The 19,593-nt window shown below is 42.3% G+C and overlaps 1 protein-coding gene across 3 annotated transcripts in view; it reads right to left on the bottom strand.

The window, feature by feature from the left end:
• Positions 1 to 7,585: 7,585 nt before the first annotated feature.
• Positions 7,586 to 19,593, bottom strand: part of ACSL3 (acyl-CoA synthetase long chain family member 3) — a 50,983-nt gene continuing 38,975 nt past the window's right edge. The window contains exons 14-16 of one of the 3 annotated variants that reach the window (XM_038145659.1): positions 19,015 to 19,129; positions 14,338 to 14,495; positions 7,586 to 11,680 (exon numbers count right to left, since the gene is read on the bottom strand). In XM_038145659.1, the coding sequence (XP_038001587.1) occupies positions 11,517 to 11,680; positions 14,338 to 14,495; positions 19,015 to 19,129 (437 nt within the window). In that variant the 3' untranslated portion in view covers positions 7,586 to 11,516. Of the gene's footprint in view, positions 11,681 to 14,337; positions 14,496 to 14,695; positions 14,889 to 19,014; positions 19,130 to 19,593 lie in introns of those variants that run through there. The other 2 variants (XM_038145660.1, XR_005257967.1) reach the window with 2 other exon arrangements.

Raw genomic sequence — 19,593 nt, 5'->3', positions numbered from 1 at the left:
CACCCTTCATTCTGTCACTGGACACGTCACTGGCTCCAGGACCGAGAGGAAACCACGACTGGGTCACTGCCCTGCAGGAACACGACCTCCAGGGAGGTCAGGGGCTCTCCCCTACAGCAGGAAAACTACAAAGGATGGATTCAGAAGAGATAAAGATTTTTTTTATTTTGCTTTGCTATTGTGAAATAGACAGTCAAAATCCTTTCAAAATAAATAAAGTAGCACTGGGAAGATAATTCTTTACAATAATGAAAGGTATTGCTTTTTTCTTGATCCAAAATGGGAGGGAATCAGCTCAGAATCATGGGTCCTTGCTCTTGTGGGAGATTCCCAAATTCACAGGAAAACAAATGTCACTGCTGCTCACCAAGTCATCTCGCAGTCACCAAGTCATGCACGCAACTGCTATCGTAACTGAGTCATTGAGAAGCTACAAACATTTCCCACAATTTTCCTGTAAGGTTGTGGGGTTTTTTTGGTCTAGTTACTGAAAAGAAAAAAACAAGTCAGCTTCAGCAGAAAAAAAAAATTAAATTACATTTTAAATATTACTTAAATTATATTTAAATAGTATAAACGTCTATGACCATCCTTCACAGCTTCTGTCAGCTGAGTTTTCTTACACTGCAGTTTCAGGGAATGAACACACCCAGACTGTGCCCCAAGATATTCACAAAGCTGCCTTTTAGGGCTATCACACAGACCAGCAGAGAAACACCAGTAGAGATTGTTTTCTTTGAAACTATCAATACCAACATTTCAGTTCATTAGCTGAGGAAATAAAATAAATTCAAGTAAATGATCCAACCTCACACGGTCTGAGTTACAGATTCCCTCAGTGCTGCAGGAGCACTCCCCCACCCAGAGTGGCTGCAGTGACAAGGGGCTCTGTGACACTTGTTTGCTGATGTCCCCAGCACCCCATGCTGGTTGGGGACCCCATGGCTAGGATGGGTGGCCGGTGCAGCTGCAGGGGAGCCAGGCTGCTCCAGCCCCACCTCTGTAAACACCTCCAGAAGTGATGCCTGCTCACACCAAAAAAACTCCTGCAGACAGCTGGAGGTACAAACTCCAGAATAAAACAGATGAAGAGGAGGGATAATGAAGAGGATTAAAGTTTCAATATACTTTAGGAAAAATTTTGACAAAACTTCTGTCAACTCAGTTAATACAGAAAGTCTTTTGCTGCAGCTAACACGTGCTTCCGATTTTAAAAATGATTTATAAATTAGGAGTAAGATACCAGACAAGGAGATGATGCAAGCATTTGAGATGCATCAATCTTTAAAGCTATTTCTCTCTGAAAACTATGAGAAAGGTCTTGGCAGCAAAATAAAAAAGTTTAAAAAAAGGGTGAAAGGATACTAATTGTTTCTTAAGGGGAGCTGGGAAGAAAACCAAAGCAGGACTGTGGATAAGTGGAAGCTGGGTATAATATTCTGCAGCCTCTGCTGAAGGCCACCACAGCATCCTTCACTGTATAAAGTCAGCGTTTAGGGGAATGAGCTCAATCCAGGGGCTGCTGTCGGGAGGAAAGGCTCCGTTTGCCCGGTGGGGTTTGTGCAAGCCCTGCATGGGAAGCGCGGCTCTGCCCTGCCCTGCCCTGCTGCCCGGCCCCACCACAGCCCCGCTGTCCCACGGCCAGACTGCGGGAGAGCACCGGGACAGGAGCCCACCCACTGCCAGGGCTCCCCATGGCACTGCCAGCGCTCCTCATGGCACACCCAGCGCTCCTCATGGCACACCCAGCGCTCCCCGTGGCACTGCCAGCGCTCCCCGTGGCACACCCAGCGCTCCCGTGGCACACCCAGCGCTCCCGTGGCACACCCAGCGCTCCCCATGGCACACCCAGCGCTCCCGTGGCACACCCAGCGCTCCCCATGGCACACCCAGCGCTCCTCGTGGCACACCCAGCGCTCCCCGTGGCACACCCAGTGCTCCTCGTGGCACACCCAGTGCTCCTCGTGGCACACCCAGTGCTCCCGTGGCACACCCAGTGCTCCCGTGGCACACCCAGTGCTCCCGTGGCACACCCAGTGCTCCCGTGGCACTGCCAGCGCTCCCCGTGGCACACCCAGCGCTCCCCGTGGCACTGCCAGCGCTCCCCGTGGCACACCCAGCGCTCCCGTGGCACACCCAGCGCTCCAGCTCCGGCAGACCAGGGAATAGCCGGAGCCTCACACAGAAACAGGCAGAAGAGAGCGTGGAAGAGAAGGAACCAAACAATTCTTTAAAGAGGTCTTAAAAATCTGAAAGAAGCCAGAGGCTGGCTGTAATCTCAGCCCTAAGAGGGGAGAAGATGTGAAATGGTGTCGGCATGTGTTCCTAAAGAGACTTTCTAAGGCTTTGCTGCCCTGAATCAGCACAGGATTCTTCAAACCACAATGGGCTAGAAATTTCTATCACAATAAAGCTGTTCTGAGTACTACTGGAGCTTTCTTGAAAAAGTAAATAAACAAAGACAAACAGATGGAAATAATTATAATTCAAATACTTGGAATTGTTGGAGTGCTGCTTTCAACTGTCCCAAATTGGTTTGGGCCCTAGAAATCCATCCAAACTTTTTCTAGCTAAAGCTAGAAAAGAGGGAAAAAAAATAAAAAATCACTCCTGGCATAAACAAGGGGGAGGCTCCTGGGCTCTGGCCCATCCAGCACACACTCCATGGAGCCCCAAGGAACAGCCGGCACCCCTGGCACCCCCCACCTTCAAGGAGGGACAAGCCCTTGGAGCGGGACAGCCAGGGAATGGCCCAGTTCAGGTGACTGAGCAGGTATGTCCTGTGGCACACAAGGGCCAGGACCACGGTTTAGCAAAGGAGAGGGGCAGCCAGTGACCCCCAGCACAGAGGGGGATAGAGAAGGGGTGAAGGGGCAGCATTCTGGCACCAGGAGTGCATTCTGTGGCCAGTTGAAATGTTAGACATCACATGGCAATTCAGAACCTTGTTTAATATTAACTATGGGATATTTATACCAATGGAAAAAGAAAGGTGTCAGGATAACAGGATAATTTAATTTTTTTCTCATTTCCTTTTTTTTTTTAATCAGGTTTTCAATAATCAGGTTTTCAATCCAGCCCACTGAATTGGGGCTGCTACAGACCAGCAACACTGACTATTCACAAACCCTCAAGCCAGAGGCCGAGGACAGCAAATCTTTGCTTTCAGGGCAGGCATTTCTCAAATTGAGTTATTTCTTTCCACCAGATTTGCTCACCCTTCCACCAGGAGCACAAAGACAGGGTGGGTTCACACCTGCACAATGTCATGAGCACAGGCTGCTGCAGGTGACACCTGGCAGTCACAGTCACTGTTGCAGCATTTCAGAAAAAAATCCTATCTAGAAATCTCTGCCAGTCAAGACTTACAGAGAGCATCATGCCTCCTGTGGAAGCAATCCATTTTATCTACATCTTTTTGTAAATTCTGTAAAATAATTTAAAAAGACAAACCATCAGTTATGGAAAAAAAGCACACCAGAAAGATCTGATCAGGCCATGGTATAATGAAAAGTTGCTGGTAGAAAATAAAACTGATAGAAGGAAATGGAAAAATGGTTTAAAAACAAGTATCCCTTAGTAGCACTGGGAAAAATTCTGGGGAAAGTCCCAAATCTCATCTATTTATGAAAATGTTAGGAAAATTACTGCAAAACACACACTGCCCATCAGTAACATGCTGCCCTCAACCAGACCTGTCACCTGCCAGTCCTGGGAAACCTCAGATAAGCTCAGAAAGCCTCCATTGCTGAGCACATGGAAGAATAACTATATGGGAGATACCTTCAAAGAGATATTTCACAAGTTTATCCAGACTTCAAATTAAAATGAAAGAAATTTCTGACAGAAGTTTTAGCACATTTCACTTACAACATCCTTGGAAAGACATCAAACAGTCCAACAGGAACCACCACCCCCTGAAGCTCCATGGCGCTCTGCACCAGGAAGGGACAACCCAAAACCTTCTGGCCCTAAATCTGCCCTGTTGCAGGTCACCCACAAGATGTTTGCTTGTGCCTGTCAGCCCGTGGGAGTGCAGAGGCACAGGCACATATCCCACTGGAGCTGCACTCAACCAACAACTTATCGACCCATTCTGATACAGAAATATATCAACGGGCATCAATCAACCCAGTTTGATACAGAAATTGCTCTTGAAAAGTCTCCCTTTTTTGGTTCTCCGATTGTTTTACAGTTCTTATGCAGCTCTGGCAAGAAGGGGAGGGAAGAGGAAGTGATGCTGAACCGGCCAGATTGCTCACTGGCATTCTCAGCCCTCCTGCTAATTATGTTACACTGCTTTAGCTGGAACACACCAAGTCCTGAATTGCAACAAAATTGAGCAAAATCACCTCGTTTCCAAGAAACCTGGCAGAAATACCTAGCAAATGTGTGTGAGATCCAGAGAACTGATGAAACATAAAATGCTTAATGAGTTTCAGTAAATAGCTTCCTTACAGCTTGTTAAACATCCACAGCCTATCTTCCAACTACAATACATAGCAGGAACTATGCTTTCCAAATCATTCTTCAGCCTTGTAAGCTATTTGCTTAGGATTTAAAAACAGCTACGCAAATATGGTACTAGAAAATGTACCAAAAATAGAGTTTGCTGAAAAATTCCTGATACAAATCCTATTTCAATAAAACTGAACTGTATCTGGCCAGCATTATTAAGATAAATACAAGAATTTTATGGGAATTTGATAGTTTCTTTTGCTATTAAGAATTTAATATTTCAAAATTATGTTTCTTTCTCCCTTAACCTCTCTAGGAGCCTAAAGTAGCAGAAACTCGATGTAAATTTACTTGATGTAAGAAAACTCACTCAGTGTAAGGGTTTACATCAAAATCTCACCATTTCAGAGGAATAAAGGTCACCAGCCACCAGGCTCATTGCCAAACACTACTGTGAGTGCACATCAATGGGAAGCCAAATAAACTTTTCCATTGAAGTTTAACTCTTACATTCATAAAGTTGTCTCTCAATTATCTGCAGATAATTACCAAAACAAAAACCAAACAACCTACCCAACCAATAGAAGGCATTGCAGTTCCAGGGAAAGAAATAAACACACACTTGTACTGCAGTGGGAAAGGGTACAGTGGAATTCATGGAAATTCAGGAGCTAGGGATTCAAATATGGTATATGGTTTTTCCTGCTGTTGCACTTGGCCAGGCTGAGCACCCCTGAAGTCTGATATAAAACATCTTTTTGACATTTCATGCACAACAGGCTCCCCTATCCTTTTGGGTACGTGTGCCACCAGGAAACTGAACCCACCCAACCCCCAACAGGGAAACAATGTTTGCTTTTCCACCAACCACCCTGTACTGGGGACCAGGCAGCAGTGTGGGGATGCCCATCCAGAACCACCTGGAGATGGAAGTGCCCTGATGGCCAGCCCTGTGCAAGGTCTCTGGTTGGGCAGGGAGGCAGCTAAAGCCAAGCCTGTGTCAACATGATATTTTATGAAAATCCCTTTGCCAGGATTTTTTCTCCCGAGAAGCTGAGAAGCCTCAGAGGAAAAGAAAAACAATAATTATCTGCTGCTGTGGAATGCAACAGGTGCATCTTTGATTGGTCCATGTGAGTTGTTTCTACTTGATGACCAATCATTGGTCCAGCTGTCGAGGCTCTGAGCAGTCACGGGTTTTTATTACTCATTCCATTCTATTCTTGTCTAGCCTTCTGTCTGTATCCTTCTCTCTATTCTTTTAGTACAGTTTTAGTACAGCATTTTTAATATAATATATATCATAATATAATAAATCAGCCTTCTGAAACATGGAGTCAAGATTCTCATCTCTTCCCTCGTCCTGGGACCCCTCAAACACAACCACAGCCTTGTTTGCACATAAAGCAGGAATTAAATGCTGAAGCCAGTCCATATAATGAAATCTGGGATTCAAATCATAGAGACACTACTAGCTAAAACCCACAGGCATCTATTTTAATTGTAGCTAGAGTAGAGAAAATACTTGCCAACACTCTCTGAAACATTCAGCCACCCCCAGCTGCTGTCCCTCCAGCCCCACAGCTGGATCTGTGCCAGCCAGCCAGGGGCAGACACAGCCCCACTGCCACCAGCTCTGCCCTCAGCTCCAGCTCTCCATGTGCAGAAGCTGCCCTGCCTGGGAATAGTCCCTCATTTCCCATTTATCACTGGCACCTTTCATCCCAAAGCAGAAACTCTTCTCCCACTGGCTGCCCAGCACAAAGAAAAGGCACATCTGTCACCTGCTCCCTGGCTTGCCAAGGGCAGACAAATCCCCTTCACATCAGCTCCAGGGAAAGGCAGAGCTCCCTTGCACACCGCTCTGGTGGGCAGGAGAACATGACAGGGAGGGCAGGTGACTCAGTGAGCAGCAGGGCCATGGCCACCACTTCCCAACAGCTCCCCAGGACAGCAGAGCAGCGAAGGACGGGCACTGCTCCGAGCAGAGCTCAGGCCTGGCTCTCCTTTAACCCTCAGCGCCCAGAGAGAAATCCTACACACACAGAAATAACAACAGGGTTTTAAAAATATTTAAAAGTATTACAATTATTTTTTTCAAAAATTACTCACCTTTTCAGCTGTTTGGGTACTCCCTTTCCCGTCTGTCACCCCTGGATTTTTGTAGACAGTAAGAACAACTCAGGTTTACAATGTTTTTATTTGTGTTTTTATTGTATCTATTTTGGATCCTCATGCCTCTCTATAGGTTACATTAACATATTTTCTGATATGGTTACACTTATCCTTCCTGAAATTAATTGCTACAATAAATACCTATTATAATAATTCTGAACCTTTATTTCTCTTTACTAAAGAGACCCCTAACAGCATTTTATTAGCTATAAATGTCTAACAAAAAAAAGAAAAACAAAAAATCAGTTAAAGTGAATCATATTATCCTAAATGATTTGAAATAAGTTTTCAGTCTAAAAACCCCCCAGTATTTTTGAAAGAAAATAATAAACAACTACTTTGGATGTAACTGAATCTAGAGGAAGCTGGAGCCTTCTCATGGCTGGTTAAAGAGATAAACAAAAATATCAGCTTCACAGCAAGGAAGGTTTGACATTTTGTCAGCACTATGACCCTGGGCATTTGGGGAACCTGTAAATAGAGACAACAAAAAGGGTAACAGAGGCTTCTCTTGAGACGCCTCCAGGCTGGACTGTCACCAGCAATGGTTTGTGAGCTTGTAATCAAATTCTGAGTGCTCAAGATCTCTTAAGAAGTCCAACTGCAAGCATCTAGTATTTGACCCTTCAACACACAAACTTAAGGAAAATTACACACTAAATACAAGTCCTAGCACACTTGGATAGGAAAAAAAAAAAGTCATAAGCCTACAGCTTTACATCAGGTATTTCCCACAGCCAGTGCTTTTAAAACCAGGTAAATGGCAGATCATATGCAAATAGAAATTGGCCAAACATAATTAATTTTCCTGCAGTAAAAATCTAGGCTAACCTGGTAATTCCTGCTCCTGCATTCAGTCCAAAATGGTCGCATGTATTTGAAACACTTGACAATAATGAACACATTTCTATATTATCAACTCTGTACCACTGAAAAAACTGGATGTACAGGACCCAATTTGTGAAATTAATTTTATTTTTGAAACATGATATCCAATTACAAATAAATAATTCATACAATATAACTCAATTAGGGTATACAATGTTCAGGCAGTTCATAGTAACAACCAAGATCACATTGAAAATGAGCTTACATTAAATAACCCATTACAACAATATACAATTGGTCATTCAATTCATGTTTCAGCCTGGTCCAAGGTGTAGGCAAGTTGAAAATTGTTCCTCTTACCAGAAAAGAAATAGATGTACACTATTTTATACCAAGTCCAAAGTAGTTAATACACCACAGTAACAAAAATTAAAAATGCTGCATTGCATCACTTATGTAGTAAGAATGTAGTTTTAGTACAGAATAAAAAGTTTGTGAATTTTAGCAGGACAAAGGTTATTGCAAAGGAGTTTTATGTCCTATAGCAATTTCTGCATAAACTTACCAGCTTTACGGGGTGTTCCTCATGTATGGTTTGGATTCCATACCCTTCTCTGCATCCTGTCTGTAAAGCAGGGGGATGTAGGGACCTGCTTTGTTCTTAGCTGCAGTCTCACATTGCTGTTCACTGCCATTTCTGCAGAATCTTGCCCTGCTCAGCTGGAGCTCCCCTCTGAGGTGTGCTCCTGCCTCCGGGAGACCTGCAGCAGCAAACTCACACTGCCTTTTCTGACATGCAACTTCTGAATTTCTCACACACCCCAGAAACACTATGCTCTGTAAAGAACACTTACATCTAGATTGAATGATAGCCTAAAGTCCTGAAAACATTTTAAAGAATTGTGAAATTTAAAGGATATTCACAGCATTCCTGGAATTTCTTGGTCAACCATTTTAATAATGAAATACAGTAAGTAGTTACAATTTTCAACGATTCAGAGACCTGATAAGTTTTTATTTACAAAAGTTTTGTTAAAAATCCCCCTCTTCTGGGGGCCCTTCAGGTGAGGTATATGCCCCTTGCTCTTAGTTTGAACTCAGATTGTTTGAAGTTACAGCTCTTTGCATTGCAGATCCCCCACGTGACAGAGACCACTCGTCCCAAACACACACCTCTCAGCTCCTGCACAGCTGCCCACAGCCCCTGGACAGGGCACTGCATTCCAGCAGGTACTTTGTTCTTGTTACACAGGGCATGGGAAGACACACACACAAAAAAAAAAAAATTTAAATATGGAGGAGATTGCCAGCTGGCAAGCAGAGCATCTCTGCAGGGCTGGAACAAATCCCTCCAAAGCTGTTCTTGTGCTTAGCAATGCAGGAGCACGGGGTGGCAGCCCAGAGGAGCAGGGGAAGGAGCCCCACACTTGAGCTGCAGCCTCACTGAACACCCATTACAGCCCCCAGCAGCTCCCAGCACCCCCAGCACAGGTGGTCTCAATGGGACATGGAAGTACTCACAATCCAGCAGGAGTGGAGTCTGTCTTCTGCTATACGTCATAAGAACAAACCCCACACTCATCATAAAGATTTTTAAAAAGTCTATCTCCAGCACTGAGACTAAACTTAATGAACTGCTTTGTTTTCACATTCTGTAGAAGAAATAAAAATGTCCACAATGAATCTTAATGCCTAATGAAAGAAAAACTATACATATACCACATCCATTTTAAACATAAAAAACCTGAACTGTTAAATCAAATGCACAGTTAGACTGCAACCCCATCTTGTGACTGGATTAGAAAAAAGAAAATAAAACTCCTATTTCCAAACCATTTAAAAAGTTTCCTTTAAGCAATTTCTCAAAGGGGGATTTAAACCCTTAGCAGAACAAAATACTGACTTCAGATTTGTTCAACCAAAAGCAGATTTATTTTCTTAAATCTGCTGCACAATGCACCAAGTGATATACATAGTACTTCAACAATTTATTATTTTTCACTAAAAATCACAAAAATATTTGAACAATGTACAGTCTGTGCTGAGTTCTGTTTAAGAACCTGTTGATGGAGCACAGATACAAATTTAAATGTTAGCAATGTCTAATACATGGTGTGACACTCCCCTACAGCCTTGGCAATTTTTCCACATTTGGATTCTTCAGTCATTTTTCAACATTTGTCTTATGTCTATTTGTTCATTCATGATCTGGATATCTAAAGGCAATAATCTCAAAAATATGGTTCTGATTTCTCTTTGTTGCTTCTATTTCTATTTGATTACTTACACCAAAATTTACCAAATGTTAACAGTTTGTCATGGACAGCAGCAGGGGAAATCCATCATTAGCACAAACCACCTCATCGTTTCATCAGGGAACCTGCTTGATAACCTTCAACTCCTATGAATCTGCTTTCTATAATCAATGGAGAGCATTAATTAAAACAATATTTCAGAGGTTTATAAAATGAGAATTTGCACATCAAATACCTCCCAAAGCCTCATGTCACAAAGACAATCAGCAGGAACTCCCTCTCCCAAACTAAGCTTCTGGCCTTCAGCATTGCTATGTGCTACCAGAGCAGGGCACTAAGAAAGCATCAGGACCCTGAGTTTTAGTACTACAAGCAAATGATACACAAGAGAGTGATCTCCAAATTAAAACCATTTTAGTATTTGCTTCATCACCAAGTTGACTGATATATGCCTTTTCACATTCTCATGTAACCCTGAATATTCTTTCCAGAAATATTTTGAAAATAAAATTCACATCTGAAACAAATCTGAACGTTCTCACTCAAGATGAAAAGAGCCCCCACATTTTTTCAAACAATATCCACAGATCTCTATTGAAACAGAAATTGAGACTCTTTCCCAAAGAATCAGATGTAACAAACCAAGCAACATAAATAACTCTGGCTGACAAATGCTTCAAATATCAGGTTTTTAAAGCAAAAAGTACAAGACAAAAGAACAGAGAATCAAAGGGAGATTTTTAATGGCACAAAGGGCAGCTAGGCACTGTGTGAGCTGAGAACATAACTGTCATTATGACTTTAAAAATCCCCCCAGGAAGATTTGGGTTGCAGCTAGGGTAGAGCAGGGGTCTTGCCAAACCTTAATAAACAATGAAAGAGGAAACCCACTGTAATGACCAAACCTAATGAGAAAAGACAAAGGTTGCTACAGTCCCTCTGTTAAAAGGATACAGTCAAGCTTGTAAAGTACAAGGTGAAATTAATGATGAGAGTTCATATTAGCACTACACAATTCAGCTCTGGATGAAATGGTCATGAGCTATTTAAAAAAGGAGTTTCTGTATCTGAGAGATTATTGTTAGGTTTAACTTCTGCTGTGTTAATAGCATCTTCTGTACTAAAGGAGCTTTAACTAACACCTGCAAGAGTACCTGCCTTGAGGCAGAGCTGTGCCACGACCATCCTTCCATTTTCAGATAAAAATAAAAGTAACCATTAGGCACATATTGAAGGTGCATTACACAAGCTGGAACGTCAAACATTTTCTCCCTCAGATTTACACAGAAAAATAGCACAGCAGCAAATAACCTGGTCCTCTGTTCAACAATTACCTTGTTACAAGCATTTTCAATGTACATAATGTCACAACATCAATACCTTCTTATCTTTAAATAATTAGGTAAAAAAAGGCCCCCAGTATAACCATTTCTTATATAGCCAAGTTCTCTCTATATACATCCAAATTTTAAAGATACAAATAAAACATTATACAGGATTTATAAATGTTTAAAAACTTGAGGCTTCAGAATCATGGTTTCCCAAAAAGACCCGGGAAAATCCACGGACTGACAAGGTAGCAGAGAAAACTGGAAAAAAGGAGACAGACACAAATTTGCTGCCATAACATTTTACTAAACTTGCCAGTCATCACGGTGACGTCATTAGAAAGAACAGTTTCAAGCTGGGAATGAGGAGTGGTGGTTTTGTGTGTTGATCTCAAGTGTTGAGTAGAGACAGGCAATTCAAGTATTTCCTATTTGATCCGAGCTCAGCGAGCAGCAGCGGAGCCGAGGAGGGCTACTTGACGCTCTTCCCGTACATCCGCTCAATGTCCGGCTGGTAGAACGCCGTCAGCTCCTTGCGCTTCAGCTTGAACGCGTCCGTCACCAGACCCGTCTCTGGGGTCCAAGGATCCGGGCTCAAACGGATCTTCACTGGGATTTCAAACTTCTCCAGGTTTGCTGCGAAAAGAAACATTTTTAATACAGAACCTAAATGGAGCCATTTGCCAGAAGTTAAGCACAAAAAGAGAAATCGTATTCTCACGCTCGTGACCCAAATGAAGATGTGCTCCTCCAACCCCCACGGTTGGTTTGACCACCTGTGGGGTCACAAGCAGAGGGACAGGATCTGCTAGTACCTGTTGTCCAGTTTCCACAGTGTGGTTGTGATATTTTGTGAAAATCCCTTTGCTAGGATTTTCTTCTCCTGAGAAGCTGAGAAGGCCTCAGCTTCAAGTGTGAACAATTTGTTATCTGCTGCTGTGGAATGCAGCAGGTGCTTCCTCCATTGGTCAATGTGGGATGTTTCTATTTGGTGGCCAATCGAGGAGGCAGCAGCTCTGGGACTCTCTGGGAGTCACAGAACTTTGTTATTCATTCCTTTCTATTCCTGTCTCGCCTTCTGATGATTCTTTTCTCTCTGTTCTTTGTAGTATAGTCATAGTGTGGTCTTCTTTAATGTAATATATATCATAATATAATTTCAGCCTTCTGAAATGGAGTCAAGATCTCTCCTTCCCTTCACCAAGTCCTGACTGCCCTGAAGACCCACGGTAATAAATGGTGACCCCAGACATGGCAATACCACAGAAGTACTGGAATAAAGCCCAGCTGTTCAAGTATCTCTGCAGCTCCCTAACTTCAAAAAAAACCTCAGTGCATGGAAATGATATCCTCCAATCTCTCTGATAGAGACTCTGCTCTATCAGCATCATGGTACTCATCATCTGGAGAGAAAATCTTAAAATCCATGCTACTTAGGTTAGAAAAAATGGGGGAGTTTGTTTTTTTCCTCATAGTTCTAAACTGATCAAGGGAATTAAGTTCACATGGGGGCTCTTCCCTGTACTGAAAGAGAGCAGTGCTCTCCATGTTACACCTTCAGCACAAAAAGCTATCATTTGCAACAATTTCTGCTGTGGTTTCAGATATGAGAAAAGAAAATCAAACAACTAAGAAAAGTAGCCAACAAATAGCAATAATAATAAAATCCTCTCAAGTTGAATTTCAAAAATATATACAAATGTGTATTTATCATGTGCAACCTGCCATTTTTAGGTTTTCCTGCCCCTTTTTGTCCCTTTGGCATTAGATTACTAGGTTTGGGTTTTCAGGGATTTTTTGCAATTTATCACTAAAATCGATAGCATTTAAAAGTAAAGCCTGTGATATCAAAGTGGAAACCAAAACCAAATATAAAATAACATCAAAATCATTGAACCAAATACTACCCTTCATCAATTTTTAAGTACTTAATTATCTTTAGAATAGTGTTCCACAACAAATGAAAGCAACTTTGTACATGCTCCCCATCACAGCAGCTTCTGAGAAAGACTTTGGCCATGTGCTCCATACAGTGAAGAAAACCACACTTGAGAGGTGGGGCAAGGAAAGAGCAGCTGCAGTGTTGAGACTGCACTCATGGCAGGAGGGATGGGAGCTGGCAAATATCTCATGAGAGTTTAATATATTCACAAGCAATATGGAGAAAAGATGAATATAAATAAGCACAGACTGCTGGAAGCATGTGGTTATCCAGGGTAGAAAGGATGAGGACAAAGGGCAAAGAGGGACAGAAGAACATCGTGATGCTGAGCAACTGCACAACAGCAGGAAACGTCCATTGCAGGAAAGTGCCAAGAGATGAGTATGGAAAATTCTACACCCCGATGATCATTTCAAAAAATCATTCTGTGGCCATAACTGAGAGCGTTATGAAAAAAGCCCAGTGCTCAGAGATGGCCAAAAGCAAAAATAAGGCAGAAATTATTACAAAGAACAAACAAAACAGCCCTGTGCCACTGCTTCATTCTGCACCAGAAAAGCCTGACAGAGCATGGCCAATTAGCATGAAAAAGATACTGAGGGGGAGGAACAATCCACACTGCCAGAATCACAGCCACCACTGGGACTGTTCACTGCCCCTCCCAGAGCAGAGCTCAGCAGAGTCAACCTGAACTGGCAGATGGAAGGCTGGGACAAGCAAGGCATTTCTTCACACAAACAGGCCAAGAAGCTACAAACTCCCACGAGAAACTATGGACACTGGTACAGAATATCTGAGTAATTTTCAAATGTGGCTAGAAAAGTTAATGTAAGGAAAGTCTTCTGAAAATCACTAACTACAAAGATGCTGCTTTAGTTTTGGAAATCCTTCAGATCCAAGCACAAGCCAGGAGAGCCCCTGTCACCATGGGTTTATTTCAGCTCTGCACAGGTATGTAGCAGGTGAGACTGTCTCATACCTAATGCATAATTTATGATTATGGATCTATAGCTGGCCCACACTGGTTTAGGACCAGCAGCAAGGCCAGCAAGATACTACAGGACATCTTAAAGAACACTACACATACACACATACATACAGAGAATTGTACTTACAAAGCTTCTCTGTTTTTATATTCTTTCCTCAGCTATGGGCCACAGTAAGAGAAGCTGCATGAAACAAAAGGACTGACCCAATTCATGTTTTGTTGTTGGGGGTTTTTGTATGAAAATCTCACTTCATACAGGTTGAATGAAATAGATACACCCAAGGAAGTATTTTAGGGCCTATGCTTATCTATTTCACAGACATTGCAGTCCACAAAATTGATACCATCTACCCAGCCACTCACCTGCCACAGCAGCCTCAGCTAGCACCTTCAGAACCTCTTTTTCCATCTCAGGACTGTTACAGATCTCTTCCCAGGTTCCTTTAAATCCTTTTTTTCGGGCTAGGTCTGCGAGCTCCTTTTGATTTGGCACAACAAATCCAATGACATAAGAATGGAAACTGAGAAGCACAATGTACTTTAGTATGAATTTGGCAAAGTAAACAACTCCTCAAAAATAACATTTCAAGTTGAGGGTTTTACACGTCATACAGAGATTTTGCTCTTAACAGCTGGCTTTTGTTCACCTGATAATCCTCCTGAAATAGTACACAAACTACCTCTGCCTGCTAAAAAGTAAGTAGAAAGAGAAGCTACTTACCTTACAGTAAGGGGATTGCTTCAAGGTGTGCTGTCCATATGCATATTCCACTGTGTCTCATGCCCAAAGCTTTGGGAAGCAGCACCCACGCGATGTCACTGCGCCCTGCCTCTGCTCATGTTTGGCAGCCCGGAATGGAGACTGGTGTGCGGCTTCCCTACCTCAGTTTCCTCTCAACTGCAGAGTCCAGTTACTGTAGAGGAGTAGAGGACTGCAGTGAAGAGGGGTTGGACAGCAGGTTGTGGAATGAGCATATGCACAACACATCTCAAAGGATGCCTGCTTCTGTAAGGGAAGTGACTTCTCTTTCTCTTTCAGGTGATTGTCCATACACTCACTCTACTATTGGCACTCTTTGTCTGCTCCTGACATGCCAGAACGTAGGAAGCTGTGGTCTCAGAGTCTTTGGGCCCTAAAGCACAATTCACTCTGGAACAGGTGTTCAAAGCTTTTCCGATGGTGTAAAGTTTAGGTAAAATGTGCACAGAACCTCACACAGCAGCTTGACACATTCTAACAAAGCAGATCACAGAGCCAGAGTTGAAAGTGATCTCAGAAGAGCTCCTAATCAATTCACCTGCCCTGAAGCAGGGTCAGATACATCTAACAGATGTTGGTCTACATCTTTCTCCAACATCAGCAAGCACTAATGCCAACACTTCATCACTCATAGCATGGATAAGCTGCTGCTGATGGCAACTCCTGACTCTTCCTCTTTGAAGTGTACCTACAATTGTCAGATATGCCTCTCTTTTCCACAGAAGCTATTTATTCATTCACAGATTCTCCTTGTCACTTTTTTAGTCTTGCTTCCCTTCTTAGGTTTATTTAGACATATCAGCAGTGCCCTTTCCTCCAAATTCATGCCATCACACGTCTCTGCCCAGACATTGTCATTTTTTTCCTGGACTCCTTTCATGAGGTCCATCTCTTGTGATGGGCTACATGTGGAACTCAGACCCCTTAATAGTTGTTACAGCAAAGAGATCATTGTGCATTTTGTAGGCAATACATCTGATTATGCCTTTTACCTTCTTATAACATCACAGCACTTGTGGACTCATGTCAGCTCCTACAGAATTGCTACCAACTGGTGGTTCTCACCTTCACTTCTGCAGTTTATTTAGCTGTAAGTATAATCTACAACTCCTCTCTTTCAACTTACTGCTATTTTCAAGCAAATCTCCATCTAGCCAAGCTTGCTCCTAATTCTCATCCTATCCTCCACTGTGGCTTTGGTTCCCTCCCATCTTAACTATCTACAGAATTGTTAAATCTTTTCAATTCTCCCCAGACAGATGATTAATACAAAATATGGAAAATTAGCCCTAGCATGCAGATTACTCTACTATATCCTTTAAGGTCTTCAAGATAATTTTAAGATACTACCTCTAAATATGCTTTTGGTTACTGCACATTGCAATTTTCCCCTTTCTTACTGGCATGAATCATAATGGGCATCTGACCAGAGTTGAGAAGACTGCACCAGAGTCCATTATAAACACAGACTTTCCTGGAGCATCATCACAAGCTTTGCCTGCCAGCACAAAACCATTCTCTTTTTTCTCTTCCTGAAAATGTACTAAAGGATGATTTCAGATTAGCCTCACTATCACTACGGCTTGTATCTCACCTTCTGCCTTTGCCTCTGCCCCATTTCCCCCCATGCACACTGATGCTGCACTCTGCACTGAACCCTTGTAACTCTGCTCCCTGCTGTGTACATATTCTGTGTAAAGGCACCTGGGACACAAAGGACTCTGGCACTTTCATCCCTGGTTCCTGTAAGTCTTTTGACATGTTCAAGATCTGTCCAGCAACATCACCAGCGTCTCCAGGGATAAACAGCACATAGAAGTAATCAGCTGGCTGGGTAAGCATCAAACTTTCTGTTCATCTAAAATTCAGCCCCTTCAGTAGAAGTGTACTTGGTCTGGACAAACAGGTTCATCCAACTGTTTTTTTCTTGGAAAGAACACCTTGCAGCTCTCAGTTCCTGGTACATGTACTTTTTCATTCTATGCCACAAAGTTAAATCTTCACTTGCTGCAGTTCAAACGCTAAAGAACTGTTTTGTCTTGAGAGGTATCCTGAAGGTACATCTTCCCTCCTGAGCAGTCACTGCCCTGTTGCTGCTCCTTATGCCGATCCTTTGTATTTGGTACCTTTGTCTTGGAAGTGATTTTCAGTGGAAATTTTCAGACTTTGGTCCTCAAGACCTCCTTAGTCATCTCTTCCATGATGAAAGATTCTGCCAAAATGTCTGTCCTACACTAGGCAGCCTCATTCCCTTGCTGTGCTTACAATTTACCCACGTATGGCTCTCAGACCTGTGGTCAGAAACATTTAATGGCACTACACATAGATATCACTGTTTCTATTCTGTAAAGCCGGGTCCTTATCTCTTTGAGATGACTGAGGACTCCCTCAGGTTTCTTGTCATGTTTGCTCTCCTGACATGATGCTTGAAACCCACTTCATGTGTCTTGGATGGGTGAAGTGTTGATAAAGCAGTAGGAGTCTCCCCCGACAGAGCTCTAATCACCATTCCTTTCAGCAAATGTTTTTATTCCTTATCTCACTTATTTTGTCTGAAGTCAATACAGCTTTTGAAGTAGCAGTATCATGCAAACAATTCTGATTCCCTTCTACCATGTTCAGAGGAGCTTTGCACCCTAAAATCTAAGGTCAAATCACATATTAAACCCATTTGTAAAAGTCTGCCCTCCTTGTCCTTTTGCACGTGGGAGGCAGAACAGCTACAAATAAAGGACTCCTCTTGCGTAGGAGATCACCCAGGCAAAGTATAAGGAGAGGCAGGATCCAAGAAAGGTCACAGGCACTGTTACAAAACCTCTCTGAGCTCAGACTGCTGAGGTGAGCACATGCCCACAATGAAATGTGCATATGGACAGTCATTCAGGGACTCTTGTGACATGGCTACTCAGGCCACATTACACACAACAGTATTAAGAAAGTACAGCAGCAACAGGAAAACCAATCTGGAATGTCTTGTCTTGTTTGTCCTTGGTCTGGATGGACTCTTGTTTGTAAATTACCTTTAAAAATTGCTCATAGGTTTTCCTGTTTTTAAGTAATAGACAAGACATGGCCTATCAGAGTCAAGTGTCTGGCTGGCAAGTGCATTTTAGCTTCCAATGTTATGCTGACCTGGCAAAATTACCAAATTTCTGTGTTAATGTGAGTCCAATAGCAAACTGCAATACTGGAAGAGAAGAAATCATATGCAGGAAGCTCTTTGTCCACAGATTACAGAGGGTGCTTGGAACAGTTGCAGCTTCAGGCTGTCAAAGCCAGCAAACGTGAGACTCATGCAGTGAGTCCAAACCACAAATAAAACTTAAAAGAATGGAAATTTCCTCAGCAGTGGCTGGCCCAATGTATGCCAGCCTACTGATCCAAAACTGTCAAAACTGCAGTTACAGAATGACTACACAAATCCCCCCAAAATTACAGAGAACCAGGTGAACAAATCAAAAGTTAACTGTTTTGTTTATTACCACTGAGCAATTCTCTGGTATGCTTATCCTGGCTTCTTCCAAAGTAAAATGGGGCTTTTTGAGACATTAATGGGAGTCAGAATATTTCTGATCATACAGAAGCTCCAAAATAACTTTCCAAACATCAGTGTCAAATGTCAAAAGGAAACAAAGACCACCTGAAGTATATTTATACGTGTAAGAGCTAAGAAACTCTAGAAATAGAGTTTGAGCCCTTATCACGTAATTTATTAGTACACATCTAAAGCAAATAGAAATGACATTTGATTGTCATTTATTGTGTGTTTGCATAGTGTTTAGATTGTGGTTTTCCTCAAGCTTCAAGGTGGTGTACTGCAGGGATAAAGAAAAGTAACTTTAATTCACAAGCCAGCTACAGGGCCATTGGTGGTTTTTCCCCCCACCTTCCTCTGAAGTACCACAGTACTTCCTCTGAAGGACAAATCACAACCAAACACAGCAAGGAACAAGGTGTCCTAGGGCTTCTAAAGGTAACAATCTCCAAAGTGCTTGAGTGATGCCTGTAATTAATGCAATAGAGCTCAGCTGCTTTTCAGATAGGGGAAGGGAGAATGTAAGACTCGTCATTGGTATTTCCTAATAAATGATGACAACAAATGAGAAAGGAAAAATAAAAATGGATTTCAGATATTTTAGTTTTGATAGTGAGTTCTTCCATTCTGTTATAGGTAAAATCTTTTTTTTAACCGAATAAAAAAATTCTACACATTGAGTGCAAAACATTTTGTATCAAGAGGACAAAGAACAGAGCAGTAACGAGGTATAAGCTGCTCTTACCTGCTTGCATATGCACAAATATTATCCACCAGTGGAAGATTTTTCAGAGCTGCTTCCACTTTGCCAAGAGAAACATATTCTCCTGCCTGCAGTTTTACAAGATCCTTTTTGCGATCTATTGAGGAAGAAAGGAATTAAGTGTTGATTACCGAATACAAAACTCTGAAACGTGGATTTTACATTTTTCTGAAATGCTTATTTAAATAAGCATTTAAATATATAAACTGACTCGTGTTTGGTGAATGTACCAGAAACCTTTAATGTTAGGTTTCTAGAATGCATTTTATCAGTCTGTCTGTCCCAACAAAATTAGGGATATTGCAATTCCATGCATTTTCTGCCTTCAGAACAGCATTTCCTATATGACAGCACCATCATGTGCACGGAAGACAAATAGGACTATGCAAAAGCCACTGTTAGCCAGGAGCACGCATTTTGTGCTGTCTGGCCCAGACCCATAAGGCAGGATATGCACCCTTTGGTGGCATTATGTTATTTATTTCAGGCTAAATCCATATTTAAAGAGCAACTGTTCACCTTTTACTTGAAAAACAACAATAGGAACAAAAATTATGCCCA

Source organism: Motacilla alba, chromosome 9, assembly GCF_015832195.1.
Source record: "Motacilla alba alba isolate MOTALB_02 chromosome 9, Motacilla_alba_V1.0_pri, whole genome shotgun sequence".
Taxonomy (NCBI): domain Eukaryota; kingdom Metazoa; phylum Chordata; class Aves; order Passeriformes; family Motacillidae; genus Motacilla; species Motacilla alba.
This window is presented reverse-complemented; position numbering and strand designations above follow the sequence as displayed.